The sequence below is a fragment of the Rhinopithecus bieti genome, unplaced genomic scaffold, assembly GCF_001698545.2.
Source record: "Rhinopithecus bieti isolate Rb0 unplaced genomic scaffold, ASM169854v2 scaffold_22039, whole genome shotgun sequence".
NCBI lineage: Eukaryota > Metazoa > Chordata > Mammalia > Primates > Cercopithecidae > Rhinopithecus > Rhinopithecus bieti.
Window position 1 is genome coordinate 875247 of NW_016810828.1, and position 18529 is coordinate 893775.

General features: G+C 42.2%; 1 protein-coding gene and 1 long non-coding RNA gene across 4 annotated transcripts in view; one reads left to right on the forward strand and one right to left on the reverse strand.

Moving 5' to 3' along the window:
* PDCD6IP (programmed cell death 6 interacting protein) overlaps positions 1-5337 on the reverse strand; it is a 79453-nt gene extending 74116 nt beyond the window's left edge. For all 3 annotated transcript variants that reach the window (XR_001889359.1, XM_017892927.1, XM_017892926.1), the window contains exon 1: positions 3989-5337. Coding sequence is in view for 2 of the 3 variants with exons in the window: in XM_017892927.1 (XP_017748416.1) it covers positions 3989-4197 (209 nt within the window). In the remaining variant the exon portion in view is untranslated. The remainder of the gene's footprint in view (positions 1-3988) is intronic.
* LOC108542767 (uncharacterized) lies at positions 4682-17159 on the forward strand. The gene is made up of 3 exons (XR_001889360.1): positions 4682-4762; positions 13668-13847; positions 17022-17159. It is a non-coding gene; the product is annotated as an uncharacterized LOC108542767 (long non-coding RNA).
* The last annotated feature ends 1370 nt before the right edge of the window (positions 17160-18529 follow it).

Below are 18529 nucleotides of genomic sequence, written 5' to 3' on the forward strand. Positions count from 1 at the left end.
CCAGCTACTCGGGAGGCTGAGACAAGAGAACTGCTTGAACCTGGCAGGCAGAGGTTGCAGTGAGCCGAGATCGTGCCATTGCACTCCAACCTGGGCAACAAGAGCAAAACTCTGCCTCAAAAAAAAAGAAAAAAAAGTCAGAGATGTCAAATACAACTAAGGTGGAGATCAAGCACTGTTAAATGGGGTAGGGAGTGCTAACTGACTACATCATTATCAGTCTATCCTATTTCTTATTAACAAAACCCTGTACCTTTAGCTAAGTATACAGCTGTTCATAATGAAAATTCCTTTTCCCAGCATCCTATGAGAAGTGGACACACATGATGGCTGGTAACATATAGGCAGGGTGTTGTGGAACAGTTGCCAGGAAACACCCTAAAGGGCGAGCCCTGTACCTGGAACTTGGATGATTGCAACCTGGACCTGAGAACAATATTCTAGGTTTTAAATAGCAGAAAGCTGAAGGGAATCTGAGCCCCAATTAACTCTGCAGAACCACTATACCAGCCCTGGGCTACCAGAACTACCTACCTGCCAACTTTTTACAAAAGAATAAAATATTAACTCAGATAATTTGGGATCTGCCACATAGAAATGAACCTAACCCTAATGCAGGGGTCATACAAAAAATAGATGTACCTGACAGACTGCATACGTGATTGTTAAGATCCCCAACCTCCATTCCCCAGGATAAAATTTAGAAAGCTGATAAGCAGACTTTTTCATGGAAGGAGACTAGAAGCTTTCTCTCTAAAGAAATTGATCACCACAAAAGAAATTACACAATGCTGGTAACTGGTATATCTGGAGCTTCAAATAAAACACAAAATAAAAAATAAAAAACCAGCAGGGTTCCCATTTGATCACCCTAGGTCACCATTTACCAAGGTCTAATCAATTTTTAGTAAAAGCCACTTTATAAAGGAAGAAGTATCATACAAAAGGGTTTTGTTGTTGCTGTTGTTTTGTTTTGTTTTGAGACAGGGTCTCAGTATGTTGTTGAGGCTGGCCTCAAACTCCTGGGCTCTAGTGATCCTTCTGCCTCAGCTGGAATTATGAGTGCATGCTACCATACCCAGAACAAATGAGGTTTTAAGTACTCATTCTCATTATTATAATATGCATAAATGTACATTTTAGGAAATTTTAATAGAACACCTACAAGTTAGTAATAAGAAAACAAGTCTATCACTGAAGCTATATATGAAGCTGCATATCAGGACTTACCAAGCTAGCTTCAATTCTTTAGGAATTAGTTTAAACTCTCTTTTTTAAAGTTCATTACTTTAAAAGTTCATTAAGTTAAAAAATTAATGTTAAGTTTACACAATTATCCAAACATCATTAGTAAAAGTAAGATATTCTGCCGGATTTGAATGAACATCACACAACTGATTCACATCTAATTTTACAGCATATATACCTAAGGAACCTTTGTACCTATCTCCATTATAAACCTTAGTAATATCTCCAAGCTTACCCTAACCCCTCTAGAAGACCAAAAAGTGAAAATACTTAATATTTGTTGAATTAATGTGCCAGGAGGGGATTATATAGAGGTGGCTAAAGAAACATGGTTAGTTTCAAAAAGACTATATCTACAACAGGTCCACTACCTAGGAAGAGTTCACACATTTAAGTCTGGTAAAAAGAATAAAAAATGAACAAATGAATTAAGTTTTAAAGTTCACAGGAGAACCTTATCCAAACCATTATCCACCAACCTCCCATGTCTGTTAGTCTAAAAACCCATGCACCAATTGCTTCTGATGACCCCAAATCTGAGGGCTGGAACCAAATTTGATATATTCAACAAGATTTTTATCACAGGGTTCATTATACCACAACTATGTTTTCTTAATATTACTAATGGAAAATCCTCACTGAATGCTATGCACGCCTACATAAAAATTACCTTGAAATTGTTTAATTATGTTAATTCTAAAGAATGGCTAAGTATTCCTAAGTTAACTTAAAAAAAATTGCTTATGCTATTAGACTAATTACCCTTGCAGCCCAACAGTTCTAGCTCTAAAAATTTGACACCAAGGGGTCTTAATTCCTCTGAGCAATCTATTCAATATCCCTTCCTTTGCAGAACCAACCCTTCCCCAGTCCGGAGTCATCTTGCTTTGATACATGGGGTAAGAGGAAATTAAATCGGTTGAAAGACTCAGATGAGGGCAATTAACTTAGCCCATTTCCCACCAACATAAATGGGTGCAAACCAACCCAGAAGCCTCCCATGGACTTCCACCAGAGCTAAGGAGAAAAGCACTCTCTTCTGTAAGATACTGAGTGTTGTGGACGATTGCAATTACACTACAGCCATCCCTCTCAATACAGGAACAAAGCTTTCGAAGGAAGCATCATGGAGGCAAAACGATCTCCAGTGATACCTAAAGCTAAGGAAAGAATATCCCTAGACTTTTCAGTTAGCAGAGTAAGTCTTTTTTTTTTTTTTTTTTTTTTTGAGACGGAGTCTCGCTCTGTCGCCCAGGCTGGAGTGCTGTGACGATTTCAGCTCACTGCAGGTTCCGCATCCCAGGTTCACGCCATTCTCCTGCTTCAGCCTCCCAAGTAGCTGGGACTACAGGCGCTCACCATCACGCCAGGCTAATTTTTTGTATTTTTAGTAGAGATGGGGTTTCACCGGGTTAGCCAGGGTGGTCTCGATCTCCTGACCTCGTGATCCGCCCGCCTTGGCCTCCCAAAGTGCTGGGATTACAGGCGTGAGCCACCGTGCGCGACAGAATAAGTCTTTTCTCAGCTCAAGCTAGTTCAGCCTGGGTTTCTGCTACTTGGATTGGNTTGAGACGGAGTCTCGCTCTGTCGCCCAGGCTGGAGTGCTGTGACGATTTCAGCTCACTGCAGGTTCCGCATCCCAGGTTCACGCCATTCTCCTGCTTCAGCCTCCCAAGTAGCTGGGACTACAGGCGCTCACCATCACGCCAGGCTAATTTTTTGTATTTTAGTAGAGATGGGGTTTCACCGGGTTAGCCAGGGTGGTCTCGATCTCCTGACCTCGTGATCCGCCCGCCTTGGCCTCCCAAAGTGCTGGGATTACAGGCGTGAGCCACCGTGCGCGACAGAATAAGTCTTTTCTCAGCTCAAGCTAGTTCAGCCTGGGTTTCTGCTACTTGGATTGGAATACAGTTGTGATTCTCTTGTGAAACAAATAGAATATACTATACGGAGATGAACAAGGTAGGCAAAAGAAATTTTTAACTAAAAAATCCTACAAAAATATTCTTGTAACTATTAAGTATAACGAAAGGAACCCTCATTAAATCAGCATGAGCTAAATAAGCATTTGCTAAAATAACAAATTTACTCTATTATGTATATACCTGTTTGTGAACAAACTGCTTTTAAACAACCTACCTGGAACGGTTCTATTATGTAACTAGAGTTTTATTTCAAATACTTGTAGCTCCTAACTTTCAGAATTCTCCATCTGTCATTTGATTATTTTGAACTGAGGAAGATGGTCCATTTCATGTGGACAATGTGATGAGTTGATCAGACATTTGGTCCAGTGTCCCAATTCCCTCACTTCGCCCACTTCCTTCAAGCAACTACTATTATGAAATTTAAATTTGGCCCAAGAAAGACAGTGATGGAAAAATGGGGGGAAGGGGGAAGCTTTCGTTAGAGACCCAAAAAAGTGAAAACTACTTCTAAGTAAATGTGGCAAGAGAAATCAGTACACGGCAGACTGCTGCTCCCAGGCACCTGATCCACGGAGCCCTCGCCGACCAAGGGCTGGGGCAGGCGGGCAGGCAGGACAAACGGGCAGTCACGGCCAGCCTGCAGGGCGGGTCCTTTTCACCAGCAAAGAATGCAGACCACACCTACGCGCCCGGTCAGGCCGGGGCGGGGCGGCTCGGCCCAGGTTACAGGATTGAGGGAAGGGGGGAGACAGGAAGAGGGGCGGCGAGGGACGGCTGGCAAACAAACTACCCACTCCCAGCCCCGCGCCCACCTCAGGAGCGTCTCCAGCGCGCCCTCGTGCTTGTCTAGCGGGCGACCGACTGCGGCGCGGCGCAGCTTGCTGAGCTCCTCCGCCGCGCGACAGTACTGGGCCTGCTCTTCCCCGCCGCTGGGGTAAGTCTGCTGGATGAACTTCACCAGCGGCTTGGCCAGGTCCACCTCTGAGGTCTTTTTCAGCTGCACTGAGATGAATGTGGCCATGATCAGCGCCTCCGCCGCCGTTCGGGCCAAACAGACAGCTGACAGCTTACGACGGCCGAGAAGAGAGAGGTACCGGTCTGGCGGACTGACGGGCTGACGGACGTGCGCTCCGCTGGCTTTCCGGGTCCGGCCACTTCCGGGAGCTCCAGCGCAGGCGCACTGGATGCGGGGGGGGGGTCCTTAAGCCGTTCGTGGTCACGTGAAGGTGCCGCGGCGGCGACGCCCTCCTGGAGCCAATTCAGGCTGTGCTATGCTGTAAAATATTACTTTCTCCGCATCTGGAATTCTTCCCTTCCTCCTTCTTACCGCAGTGGTGTACTGAGCACTTTCACGTAAGAGTATTCATCCACTCGAACAACCCCCTGGAGAAGTACTCCTGTCACTGCCACCTGCTAGAGTTTGTGGCTACCTCCCCAAGACGCAGTCCCAGGGTTATTGTGACCTATGATGTTTATTCAACTACTGTTGACGGGCTGCTGTGCACAGGAACGGAGTGCACAGGGAACCTGGTAGGCAAGACCCCTGCCATCGTGCAGCTTACTGTCAGGTTGACACAGATATTAAGGTAAACGGAAAAAGTATCAGGAAGAAAAGCAGGATGCTTGGGATTTAGGGGTTGTTAAGATCGTTTGGAGGACCCTAATTTAAATAAGATAAAGAAAGTAGGTTTTCTCAGAGTAGGTGAACTGAAAATGAACCTGTGTCTGGTTGCTGTTTTGTAGACAGAGCAAAATTTTAAATAAATTGAAAACGACACCTGTAATTTGAGAAGATGCTTGACATCAGGAGAGGAGAAGAGTGGGGAGAGGTGGAGTGGCAAAGGAGAGTCTCCAAACCAAAAGCCTGCGTGCAGAGGCCCTAGGAGGCAAGCACTTACCATGTTTCGGGAGTAGAAACGAAACATATGACAAGACTCTTAAAAACAAATAGAATTGGGATGGAATAAAGTTGGATGAGTAAGCAGACATCAAATCGTTCAGAAACTTGTAGTCCAAGTTGAAGAATTTGTTTAGTATTGTATAATAAATGCAGAGGAAGCTATATACATTTATAATTTACATTTTTTAAAGACCACGTTGTAGCTCAATCGGATAGTTTGTCTTTTGATGGAATGTAGTATACAGTATCGTCATGGTATATTCCAGGCAAAAATATTTAACTTGAATGTATCAAGCCTTTGCATCTAACAGACTTTATAAAAAATACAACTGATAGATGAACAAACTAAATGATGCCAGAGGAAGTAACTAGACAGAAGGTGAAACCAGAAGGTGAAACATTCTGCAGGATAACTGGCCCATCTCTTCAATTTGTCATGAAAAAAGCAACTGCTTTATGAAAAGAAATTTAAGGGACATAACAGTTTGAATTGGATCCTAGTTTGAACAGACTATCTATAAAATGCATTTTCAGGAACATTAAAGAAATATGAATGTAGATGGACTGAGTATTGGATAAAATAGAACTGTATTGCCATGGAAAAGATCATTAACTGAAAAGAGCAAGTCACGAAGTAGTATGTTACAGCATCCCATTTTGGTTTAAAAATGCACATCTATGTATTTAGGTACAATGAAAAAAATAGTGGGCTTATACCCTAAGGTGTTAGTAGTGGTAATCTTTGGAAGTGGAAATGTGTATTTTCTTTTTTATATTTGCCTATCTTTTTCATTGTAACTTTTGCAGCACATAGACTACTTTCATTAGAGTAAAAGTTTATTTTACCACTTTTTTTTTTTTTTTGAGACAGAGTCTCAATCTGTCACGCAGGCTGGAGTGCAGTGGCACAATCTCAGCCCACTGCAACCTCCACCTGCCAGGTTAAAGCTATTCTCTTGCCTCAGCCTCCTGAGCAGCTGGGACTACAGGTGCATGCCACTAGGCCTGGCTAATTTTTGTATTTTTAGTAGAGACTGGCTTTCGCAACGTTGGCCAGGCTGGTCTGGAACTCCTGGCCTCAAGTGATCCACCCACTTCAACCTCACAAAGTGCTGGGATTACAGGCGTGAGCCACTGCACCTGGCCTATTTTACCACAATTTATAAAAAGTTTTGTTTATTTTAATTAAGTTATTCTAGGTTAAAATAAGTAGCCACCCTTGGCTGATGCATAAATAAAACATTAGAAGAAGGAAAGAATGGAAACAATGAGGCAAATCATGAGATCATTTCAGAAATCAAGACAAGATCATGAAAGCTAACATTAACAAGAGTGAACCAAACGGTTAATATCTTTGAGTTTAAAACTGAAGAATTTACCAATGAATTGCATAGGAAAGTAAAGGGAGTGGTCAAGGATAGATCCTGGTTTTGGGGCCAGAACAGCTGAGTGGTTAGTAGAATCATTACCAGTTGATAACCCATGGAAGAGCGTCGGGGATGGGTGGTGTCTTGTAGGTTGGTTGACAGGACTGACCCATTGGGAAGATAATGAAGAAGCAAAGTATGTGAAAAGAGGAGGAGAAAGGGTAACCAGAGGAGGGAGGATACAAAGAGAGTAATTAGCCGTCAGAAAGATGAGGGACATGACATTTGTTGAGGCAGATGACGGGGAAAAGAAAGTTAACATAAATGTGGTTAGTTTTGTGACATTGACCGAAGGAAGATTAAGGTGATGCTATCTGGTGGCTTAGAATGAAAACCAAACTCCCTACCACAACATGATGGTCTTTCTCTGCAACTTCATATTTTGCCTCTTGTTCCTCATTTGTTACCACTGAGTCACAATGGTCTTTTTAGTTTCTCAAACTCACCAAGGTCTTTCTTGCCTCATGTGACCTAGAATGTTTTCTCCCTTTCTTCATGTCTTAGTTGAAAGGTCTCCTCTCCTCATCATTATACTATCTAAAGTACATTCCCTCCCTTGTTAACCTCTAGCACAGCCATTAGTTCCTTCATAACACTTATCCTAACTTGCAAGTATTTTGTTTGTTGATTTAATTTTTATCTGACTTCCCCACTAGAATGTAACCTCCATGAGGGCAAAAATTGTGTGTTTTGTATACCGATATGTCTGTATCACTTGGTATAGCAGGCACTCAGTTTCAATTTTAAACTCAAAGATAGTATCTTAATAAACATTTGTTCTTTGCTCACACAAAGTCTAATATGGAACAGGCTTAGAGTTGTCCTCCAACCAGTGTCTGAGCAATCCAGACCACTTTGATCTTGTAACTCTGCCGTCCCAACATGAGATTCCACTTTCGCTGCAGAAGAGGGAATCTATAGCATCATGCAGTGGCTTGTCACTACCTCAGCCCTCCCACTTCCACTTGTATTTCACTAGCTAGAACCTTTCATATGGCTCCACCAAACTGCAATGGGACTGGGAAGGGAGAATCAGATATTAGGGAGCGTTCATAATGCCTTCCGAGGGTGTGTTTCACTGCTTCCAAACTTGCTTATGATGATGTTAGTTTTTCATCTATGTAATGAAATGCCATATATTCTTAGTGTGTGTTCTCAGCATAACAAGTACATTTTGGGAATATTAAGTCAATGGATTTTCTTTCTCGAAAATTCCTAGTTCTGGGCCTGTCATTAACCCCACTGATTGAACCAGTGGAAATAGTTGCCTCTTCGAATGGACAGAACCCTGCTAAAGGTAGCTTTGAGTTTCAGAATAGTGTGTTTCCAGTCCACATTGAGACAATAGCCTGAAAGTAAGCACTTACGATTTTTGGAGGAGCCTTTGTTGTTAAGGAGAAAAGAGGCTTACAGAAGTGAGATTCAGAAGACTGTAATATTTTTACAATAAATGAAAGTAAACAGTATAAGGATTTGATGTAAGGGAAGCTTCTGCAGTGCAAGAAAGTCCTGTTGGTGTGCTGAGCGGAAGAGTCTAAGAGAGAGAAGGTGAAGAACAAAAGGAAAATGTAAATGTGGTAGTCATACTTCCTTACTCCACACTCAGGATAAACCTAGAGTATGAGGTAGAGGGGGGAATCTAGAGGAGAGGAAGCATGGGAAAGGAACACCCAAATAGACTTGATGAAACAAAAAACATCAAGGATGGCTCCTGTGTGCCCTGGGAAGACACATCTCTTGTACGGAATGGAAAAAAGGCAATGGTAAGGGACCAGGGCCCTAGATTTTTTGCAACGTGCGATAGAGAACTATTTGTCTCATTAATTTACTAGCATATTTACCTTTAAAAATTGATGAATGAAAGAAAATTACCCATTTTCAAATATGGGTGTGTACATTTTTTCCACTTTGTACAGAAAATTTTAAAGAAATAGAAACTACTGAACACCTTATATTCAGAATTACTCCCTGTATAAGCCCATTCCAATCCCATATACTGCGGATTAAATTTTCATCAGTTGGCAGTTCTCTAGTATCAGTTTCACTGCTGTTTAAGTAACTACTGCCCTTTGCTACCAGTGTCTCTCTTGGGTGAGAGTCACTTTACTTGAATGAGATAACTTCTGAGAATAAATTTATGCACTATTTTGGAAGAATTGCTCTATAGAGTAAAAAATAATTCTGGATAATTGAAAGTTACCTTGTGAGTATCTGGACATTAAGGATACATTTCAAGACTCCCATTTTCACTACAATCCAGTATTTGTTTAAGCATTTCAAGTTAAAGGGAGCACCCTCCCCCTTTCACCCTGACTGTTGTTGTTAATTCGTTTTTGGAGCTATATAAGAATGTTTCTTGGGCTGGGCGCGGTGGCTCACTCCTGTAATCCCAGCACTTTGGGAGGCCGAGGCGGGCGGATCACGAGGTCAGGAGATCGAGACCATCCTGGCTAACACGGTGAAACCCCATCTCTACTAAAAAATACAAAACTAGCCGGGCGAGGTGGTGGGCGCCTGTAGTCCCAGCTACTTGGGAGGCTGAGGCAGGAGAATGGCGTGAACCCGGGAGGCGGAGCTTGCAGTGAGCTGAAATCCGGCCACTGCACTCCAGCCTGGGCAACAGAGGGAGACTCCGTCTCAAAAAAAAAAAAAAAAAGAGTGTTTCTTTAATCGGTTTTCCCTTAGGCATACATTAGCTCTCTGTTCAAGACTTAGTAGCAGAGAGTAGTAAGTAAATGGTTATTAGTGATTCTTCATATAAAGCACATTTGAGTTTCTTAGAAGAAAATTATGCATAAAGATTACTTTCAGATATCATGTCTATAGTTTGTTAATAGAGAAGTTTCTTTGAACATGTAGAACACTGTAATAAGATAAATTTTAGAAAAGTAAACATATATACAAAATGTATGCAATTTCATTTCACAATTGAAATGAAAACCAAATCCCACAAACTTCTTGGTACAAAGTTTTGGTAACACTTGAATGACCAGACTGAGTTATTCAGCAAATATTTTTGGAGCTTCCACTGTGTGCCAAACAAAATGTAATTCAAGAGAATTCTATGACCAATCTATTAATCTATTGTATATATTTACAGAGATCTTTATTCCACCCTTATATAAGGTAGTTCGGCAAATAGTCCATAGGAGGAGGTCTAGGAAAGCAGTTAAGGAAAGTGGTAAAATGGCAGCTCTGCAGCAAGCAAAAAGTACAGCTAGCCCAGAATAAGGAGAGGGGGGAGGGCCGCGGGAGGAAGATCCAATAGAAACAAAAAAAAAGGTTGGAGGGATGATTAGATAGAATGAAAACCACCAGGTGTCTCGTTGGAAAAATTATTCTTTTCCCTTTGTAATTAACAGCTAATTTGTGGGAATATAATTTGAGGCTATATAAAATGCTGTTCCACATTAAACTTTCTTCCACTAGTTTTAGCATACTTTGATGATTCTTGCATGAATCTAGTATTTCTATGATGATTGCAAAATGGCAATTTTCTTATTCCTTATTATGCCTATATCTATTAGCTGGCATTATTCTAGAAGAAGAATTTTCTTTTTTCCTGTATTTATTTATTCATGTATATGTTTATACCAGCATGAACCCATGGATTTTTATTCAGTTTAGTAGATTATAAACCATTATTATTATTTATTTTGATGCTCAAATTGTCCAAGATTTGACTAATATGAACACCCTCAAGGTGGCTCCTATGTTCTTTTTCTTCCAATATTTCCTTTTCCTTTTTTTTGAGGCAGGGTCTTGCTCTTTCGTCCAGGCTAGAGTGCAGTGGTGTAATCACGGCTCACAACGGCCTCAACCTTCCAGGCCAAGGCTCAAGCAATTATACCACCTCAGCCTCCCAAGTAGTTGGGACTACAGGTGCACACTACCATGCCCGGCTTATTTATTTATCTATTTTTTGTATTTTTTTGCAAAGACGGAATCTTCCTATGTTGTCAAGGGTGGTCTCAAACTCCTGGACTCAAAGGATTCTCCTGCCTCAACTTCACAGTTCATTTTAAAAATTTCAGACACAGCATAGAGTTTTGCAGTGAATGCCCACCTACCCACCACCTAGATTCTAACATTAACATTTTACTATGCATGCTTTATCTCATATCTGTCCGTCTGATCTTCCCTCTATCCACCCATAAATCTACGTTGCTTTTTGGATCCATTTCATAGTACATTGCAGTCATCAGAAAGGAAAAGTAAAATAAGTAAATTTATTGGTAAATAGGTAATTGATGGGAGTCAAAAGATATTTAAATGATATCAATGAATGTCGCTTAAAGCTGAAAAATCGAATAGCAGAAGGAAGTAAAGAAAAAAGGAAGTAAAGAAAAAGACTTTTAAAATGACTCACAAAAGAAAACCCAATGTAATAGATTATAAAATTGGCCACATACTCTTCCTCTCCCTTTGTCATGATTTTGCAGTATGACATTGCAGATCTTCCCATCAGGAAGTGGAGTCTTTTTCTCCACCCTTTAAGTCTGGGTTGTTGATGTGAGCTGCTTTGGCCAATGGGGCATTAGGAGTTGTGATGTAAGCAGACACTTCAGTCATCACGATTTGTCCTCTCTTACTGCACTTGCAACCCTGTGACCTCCATGTGTGCCATCTTGCCTGCTGGATTATGAGACACATGGTTGAGTCACTCTCCTAGCCCTAACCAACAGTCTGCTAATTGTCAGACATATGAACAAGGCTATCTTAGATCATCCAACCACCAGGCAACACCCTAGATGACCTCAGACACAAAAGCAATCACTTGAGAGATCAGCTGAGCCAATGTAGACCAGAAATGTTAAGCCAACCTACAGAATTATGAACTAAATAAATGGCTGGTTTTTAAGCCACTAAGTTTTGGTATGGTTTGTTATGCAACAGAAGCTAACCAATACACTATCATTATGGTACGTACAAGCAACATACCTAAAACAAAATGATTCAGAAAGGCTAAATAGAAACAAATAGACAAACTAGGTGCTGTGGACTGAATGTGTACCCCCAACAGTCACTTCTTTTTTTTTGAGACAAATTCTCACTCTGTCACCCAGGCTGGAATGCAGTGGCGCTATCTTGGCTGACTGCAAGCTCCGCCTGCCGGGTTCATACCATTCTCCTGCGTCAGCCTCCTGAGTAGCTGGGACTACAGGCGCCCACCACCATGCCCGGCTAACTTTTTGTATTTTTAGTAGAGACGGGGTTTCACCTTGTTAGTCAGGATGGTCTGGATCTCGTGACCTCGTGATCTGCCTGCCTCGGCCTCCCAGAGTGCTGGGATTACAGGCATGAGCCACCACGCCCGGCCAACAGTCACTTCTGGAAGCTCAGTTCCAAATGCGATGGTATTTGGAGGTGGGACCTTTGGAAGGTAATTAGGTTGTGAGCGCAGAGCCCTCATGAATAGGATTAGTGCCCTCGTAAGAAGAGGCACAACAGAGCTTGCTTCCTCTCTCACTCTGCTACGTGAGGATACAGTAAAAAGGTATCTGTATGCAAAGCAGTAAGAGGGCACTCACCAAAACCCAATCATGCTGGCACCCTGCTCTTAGACTTCACATCCTCCATAACTGTAAGAAATAAATGTTGTTGAAGCCACCCAGTCTATAACAGCCTGGACTAACTAAAACACCAGACAAATGGAAATAATAGGAATGCAGGATCGTTCTTTTGATATCAAACACTTCAGACCAAAAAGGCTTAAATGTAGTTAAGGACATTTCATAATGCTAAAGGCTAAAATTATCCAGAAAAAAAAAAAATGTAGCTAAAAGCCACAGTACAGATAAAAGTCTGAAATATCAAACTTTTGGATCAGATAACCCAAAATACCTGTGTACCAAGTAACAGCAACCACCATCATAAAAAAAAAAACTATAGGATTACATTTCCAAGTAATAATTTCTCATCTTTGGCCAACTCTGTGAGTAGCTAAGGGAATTTTAAAAAATATTACTCAGGGATGATCCAAAGAAGATACATTTGAAAGCAAGATTGGTGGATTAAGTCTGTGCTGAATAATAATTTGTCATACCTCATTATAAGAGATGTGGCCATGGCTGGGAGCAGTGACTCACGCCTGTAATCCCCGCACTTTGGGAGGCCAAGGAGGGCGGATCACTTGAAGTCAGGAGTTTGAAACCAGCCTGGCCAACATGGTGAAAACCCGTCTGTAATAAAAATACAAAAAAATTAGCCGGGCGTGGTGGCAGGCGCCTGTAATCCCAGCTAGTCAGGAGGCTGGGGCAGGAGAATCACTTGAACCCAGGAGGCAGAGGTTGCAGTGAGCTGAGATTGTGCACTACTGCCTGGGTGACAAAGCGAGACTCCATCTCAAAAAAAAAAAAAAACAGAGAGAGAGATGGCCTTGTGAAATTATAGGACAGATGGACAGATGGGCAAGTATCTTCTACCTTGTGGTTAGGCTGTACTCTCTATGAAAATTAATATTTGTCCTTGGGAAATGGTGATTCAGCAGTCTCCTGCAGCACAGTCAGGAGAACAAATAAGTTCATTAATAACTCACAGGAGACGTGAGTTTCTTCACCTGTCCTTTACTTTTTGGTGAAACCTGAATAAAGTTCCCCACGTACTCCATCCTAACTTGGAATATGAGAGAACTCCTCTACCCTTACCCAGCACACTCTCCCCCAGAGTATTATTCTAGCTTACTTGTTATCAAATGGGTAATTTTGCTCTCCAGTGAACATTTTTGGTTGCACAACTTAGTGGGATAGGATGCTACTAGCCTCTAGTGGATAGAGGTTAGAGATGCTTCTAAACATTTTACAATGCACAGGACAGTCTCTCATAACAAAAATATTATCCAGTCCCAAATGTCACTAGTACTAAGGGTAAAATTAACTTAAAAGGCATATTGCTCAGAACACGCTCCAATTTTTGAGAAATATACTGCTAGGGGTATAATCTGATCTATTTGCAAGGGATGGGTTGTTCCAAAGAATGAGTAAAGTCTTGCTTTGAGAGGTGAGAAGAAGGAAGCATTGCTGCAGAGATACTGGCTCCTAAGAATAGGGGAGAAAAATAAGGAAGTGGAGTACATCAATGAGGGGTGAACTTCCAGAGGAATTTTCCATTAAACTAAAGAGAAAGTCATTGCCATTTTCTTTGTTGACTCAACCCTCCTTAAAGGCAGAATGAAGAAACAAGACAGCAAAGAATGTGACTAGCCCCATGGAAAGGAAGCTATATCCTATCCTGGGGACTCTGTCCAGATGTTCCAGGTGGTGACCAACAGCAACATGATATAGTGGTTTATGCAGACTTCTCCACACATGTGAGGAGCAAGCTTGGAAGTTCAAGGGGTTTGATGTAAGTTGCTGTCTGGTAGGTGTTGTGGTTCTTCTACCTCCCATATACTTTCACTCATTCACCCCTCTCTGAAGTTAGTATCCTGATCTCACCTGGATGTCCTCACCTCTCCCTCTTTGTTCTTTGTCTTAAGCCTTAAGGGATAAGGATGTGGCTCAGGCCTTCGATCATTATCATAATCCCGTCCTCAAGCCCCAGTAGTACAGAAAAAAAAAAAACAAGAAAAGAAAAAACATGACCCAATTCTGACTATAGAGATATAAAAAGAGGTTTGCCAGAGATATCAGAGAAGGAAGCTTCTTAGCTCTTTTGAGGGAATTTCTGAAAGTGACCCGTCTCTCTAGATGTGGCTGAAAAAGCGTATCTCTGTGTGTTAGGGTTCTTGCACACAATAGAAATGAACTGTGGATAATTTAAGCAGAAAGCAAATTTATTAAAGGATACCAGGGAGTCCATAGACTCTCTGGAAGACCACAGAATCCGCCTTTAGGGCCGCACAATTTATCCTATTGTAGAACTGCTCCAAAGAAAACACCACTGTTGCTCCCAATGAGCACAAATACCCCACTGGCAAAGGGTGCTGGGTCCTAGGGACTTTCACCTGAACCTCTGCAGCTGCTGCTTCTGGAGGTAGTACTGCCACTCTTGCAAGGAGGGTTTCTGCATGGTGCTTGTATCTTCATGTCACCAGATTTCACAGAGCTGCACAGGAGACTGGGAAACAGAATTTCTGAATTTCACATTGACGAAATAAGAACTTATAAGATGGAGAAGTCTCCATAGGAAAGGTTTTCAGGGTGCCTTGTGGCCATAAAGAAAACATATGTCCACTATACCTTGGGAGTTGTTGTCAGCCATCTTATAACTTTGATAGGGAATTAGCCTGATGTCCCAGAAGCCAGAAAACAGAAAGAAACAGGGTGGATGATGATATCTCTGAGATGCTGAGTGAAACCCCAGGTGAAGACCACTCTATTTCTGAGATCTCGGTCCATTGCCTAATAAATCCCCTCCATTGTTTAAACATGTTTGAATTGGGTTTTTTGTTGTTGTTCTTTACAAATGACTGCATCCTAATTGATACAATAAACAAACGAAAAAATCACTAGAAAACACTCCTATTGACACGGAGTCTTGCTCTGTTGCCCAGGCTGGAGTGCAATCAATGGCGCCATCTCAGCTCACTGCAACCTCCACCTCCCGGGTTCAAGCTATTCTTCTGCCTCAGCCTCCTGGGTAGCTGGGATTACAGGCGCCCGCCGCCATGCCCAGCTAATTTTTGTATTCTTAGTAGAGATGGGGTTTCACCATGTTGGTCAGGCTGGTCACGAACTGCTGACCTCATGATCCACCCACCTCAGCCTCCCAAAATGCTGGGATTACAGGCATGAGCCACCGCGCCTGGCAACACTCCTAAATTCTTAATGATGGCATTACTGGATTATAGAGTATGTGCATTTTAAATTTGGGTGTATGTTATCCTAGATTAGCTTCCAACTTTTTGCATGATTTTTTATTTCCAGTAACAGTTTTTGATAATTTCCATATACCCTCACTAACACTAAATTCTATCCTACTTTTTTATATATATTAACCTGTTAGATGAAAAGTAGTGTATTATTTTACTTTTAATCTTTATGCTTAATGAATTATGAGTAAAATCAAAACTCAACATTTAAATTGATTAGGTGTACACAGTACATCATGTTTTCTATGTGTTTTTGTCCTTTTCATGTTAAGTTCAAGAACAGAGCCCAAAGGATCAATCCTGCTTGTAACTGACTTTAAGAAAGATGGAGCCGGTCGGGCGCGGTGGCTCAAGCCTGTAATCCCAGCACTTTGGGAGGCCGAGACGGGCGGATCACGAGGTCAGGAGATCGAGACCATCCTGGCTAACACAGTGAAACCCCGTCTCTACTAAAATACAAAACTAGCTGGGCGAGGTGGCGGGCGCCTGTAGTCCCAGCTACTCGGGAGGCTGAGGCAGGAGAATGGCGTAAACCCGGGAGGCGGAGCTTGCAGTGAGCTGAGATCCGGCCACTGCACTCCAGCCTGGGCGACAGAGCGAGACTCCGCCTCAAAAAAAAAAAAAGAAAGAAAGAAAGATGGAGCCGGGCACGGTGGCTCACGCCTGTAATCCCAGCACTTTGGGAGGCCGAGGCCAGCGGAGACCATCCTGGCTAACACGGTGAAACCCCGTCTCTACTAAAAATACAAAAAACTAGCCGGGCGTGGTGGTGAAGAAAAGACGGAAAACTACTCCAGTCCAAACAGACCCCAGCCTCTGCCTCCTCTGTCCCACAAGGTGTCACTGTTGAGACATAGAATGTCTACTGTAGCAAGATCTTTCACAAGATGGAGCTATTAAAATTTAAATGCTCTGGTCCGGGTGCGGTGGCTCGTGACTGTAATCCCAGCACTTGGGGAGGTCAAGGCAGGTGGATCACACGCTGCTTGGGAGGTTGAGGCAGGAGAATCGCTTGAACCCGGGAGGCAGAGGTTGCAGTGAGCCGAGATCGCATCATTGCACTCCAGCCTGGGTGACAGAGCAAGACTGACTCCGTCACCAAGAGAAAAAAAAAATTTAAATACTCTGGCAATCTATGGTTCCAAAGTTACAAACACAAAGGGCTTTTTTCCTAGGACTCACCTGTGATGCTAGAGTAAAATTTGTAGGAACTGAGCTAGAAACTTGTTGTTGCAGCCAGGATTGTTAAGCCCAGATAAACAGTCCAAGCTCCCCTCTCCATGGTGAATTTCTCCTGTCTTTTGCTGCCTTGTCAGGTCAGGGCCACTTCAGTCCAGAGGTGATAGAGTAACATTAACCCTCCTAAAGGAAGTGATCAGGGGTCTCAGTAACTGCCTTCCCAGAAGCTTCGTCTTTGGGAAAATTTGCTGACTTTCTCCCAGCAGCCTTTGAACTTCTTGTACCAAAGAAAATGATGAAAAGAGCTTCATTGTCAATTCCCACATGTCCAGCTACAGCCTTCCCCTGTGTTTCCTTACATCTACCTAATTAAAATGATCCCTCGGGGTGTCTCCCAGAACAAAAGGCTACTAGGGGATCTCCACTAACGGAGATGCTTTACTTACTTGAGGCAGTTCAGTCCAGTGGATAAGAATGTCTGGAATCCTGACTGCCAGATTTTAAATTCTAACTACAATATTTATCAGCTGTGTCACTCTAGGTGGTTCACTCAACATCTCCAAGCCTCGGTCTTCACACCTAAAGATGATAAAGAATACTACCTACCCCAAAGGACTACTGTGAGAATTAAATAAAATATATTAAATACCTGACAGGTTGCCCGGAACACAGTAAGTACTCAATGTTAGTTACTGTTTTTTTTTTTTTTTTTTTTTTTGTAATTTTATCACTATCATTGCTGAAAGCCTGTTTTTTTTTTTTTTTTTTTTAATAGAAATGGGGTCTTGCTTTTTGCCCAGGCTGGCCTTGAGCTCCTGGACTCAAGTGATCCTCCTGCCTCAGCCTGCCAAAGTGCTGGGATTACAGGTGTGAGCCACCATGTCTAGCCAAAAGCCTTTCTTTGTATCTCCTCAACGTTTAGAAGTAGAAATAGTTCATCTCTAGAAAGAAAACATTCTATTAATAAATGGACAGAGTGCAGATTTTTTTTCTCACCAAATCTAATTTCAGTTCCCCATGAGTCAACCTCTTACCAATACTGACCACTTCCTATATGATAAATTTAATACTATATCTAGCTGTTAAAAATATATATTATATATATTCTTTAAATGAAATTAACACATTTATTTGAGTAAAAGAATGATTCATGAATTGGGAAGCACCAAGACCAAAAGAAGTTATGGGCTCTGTTCTGGAAGCAGCTACCTTTTATAGGCTGAACGCAGAAGCAAAGTAAAGAAATTACCTGAATTGCTACAGCTAAGTGTTTGCCTTATTTGGGTGTAGTCCGATGGGAGACCCCTAGTTATATAGCCAATTCACTCAGTGGCTGTTTGTGATTGGTTAGGGCTGTATTTTTGTTTGTCTATTTAACTCAGTTATAAGAAATACCTCTAAATTAGGCTTTGGGCTGGGCACAGTGGCCCACACCTGTAATCCCAGCACTTTGGGAGGCCAAGGCAGGCCAATCACTTGAGGTCAGGAGTTTGAGACCAACCAGGCCAACATGGTGAAACCCCATCTACCAAAAATACAAAAAATTAGCCCAGAGTGGTGGTGTGTGCCTGTAATCCCAGCTACTCGGGAGGCTGAGGCAGGAGAATCGCTTAAACCCGGGAGCCAGAGATTGCGATGAGCTGAGATCATGCCACTGCACTCCAGCCTGGGTGACAGAGTGAGACTCCATCTCATAAAAATACATACATACATACATACATACATACATAAGGCTTCAACTTGCTTATGTAAGGGCTCAGGGTGCTGAGACAACCTCAGGCTAGTGGCCTTTTTATTAGCTTTAAAACTGCTGAAACATCCCATTGCCATGGGAGTGATTTAAGCCAATTTTCTATTGTTGAGTATTTAGGTTGTTTCTGCTCTTTTTTTTTTTTTTTTCTTTTCTCTTTTAAAGAGACAGGATCTCACTCCATCACCCAGAGTGGAATGCAGTGGTGCAATCATAGTTCACTGTAGCATCAAACTCCTGAGCTCAAATGATCCTCCTGCTTCAGCCTCCCAAGTAGCTAGTACT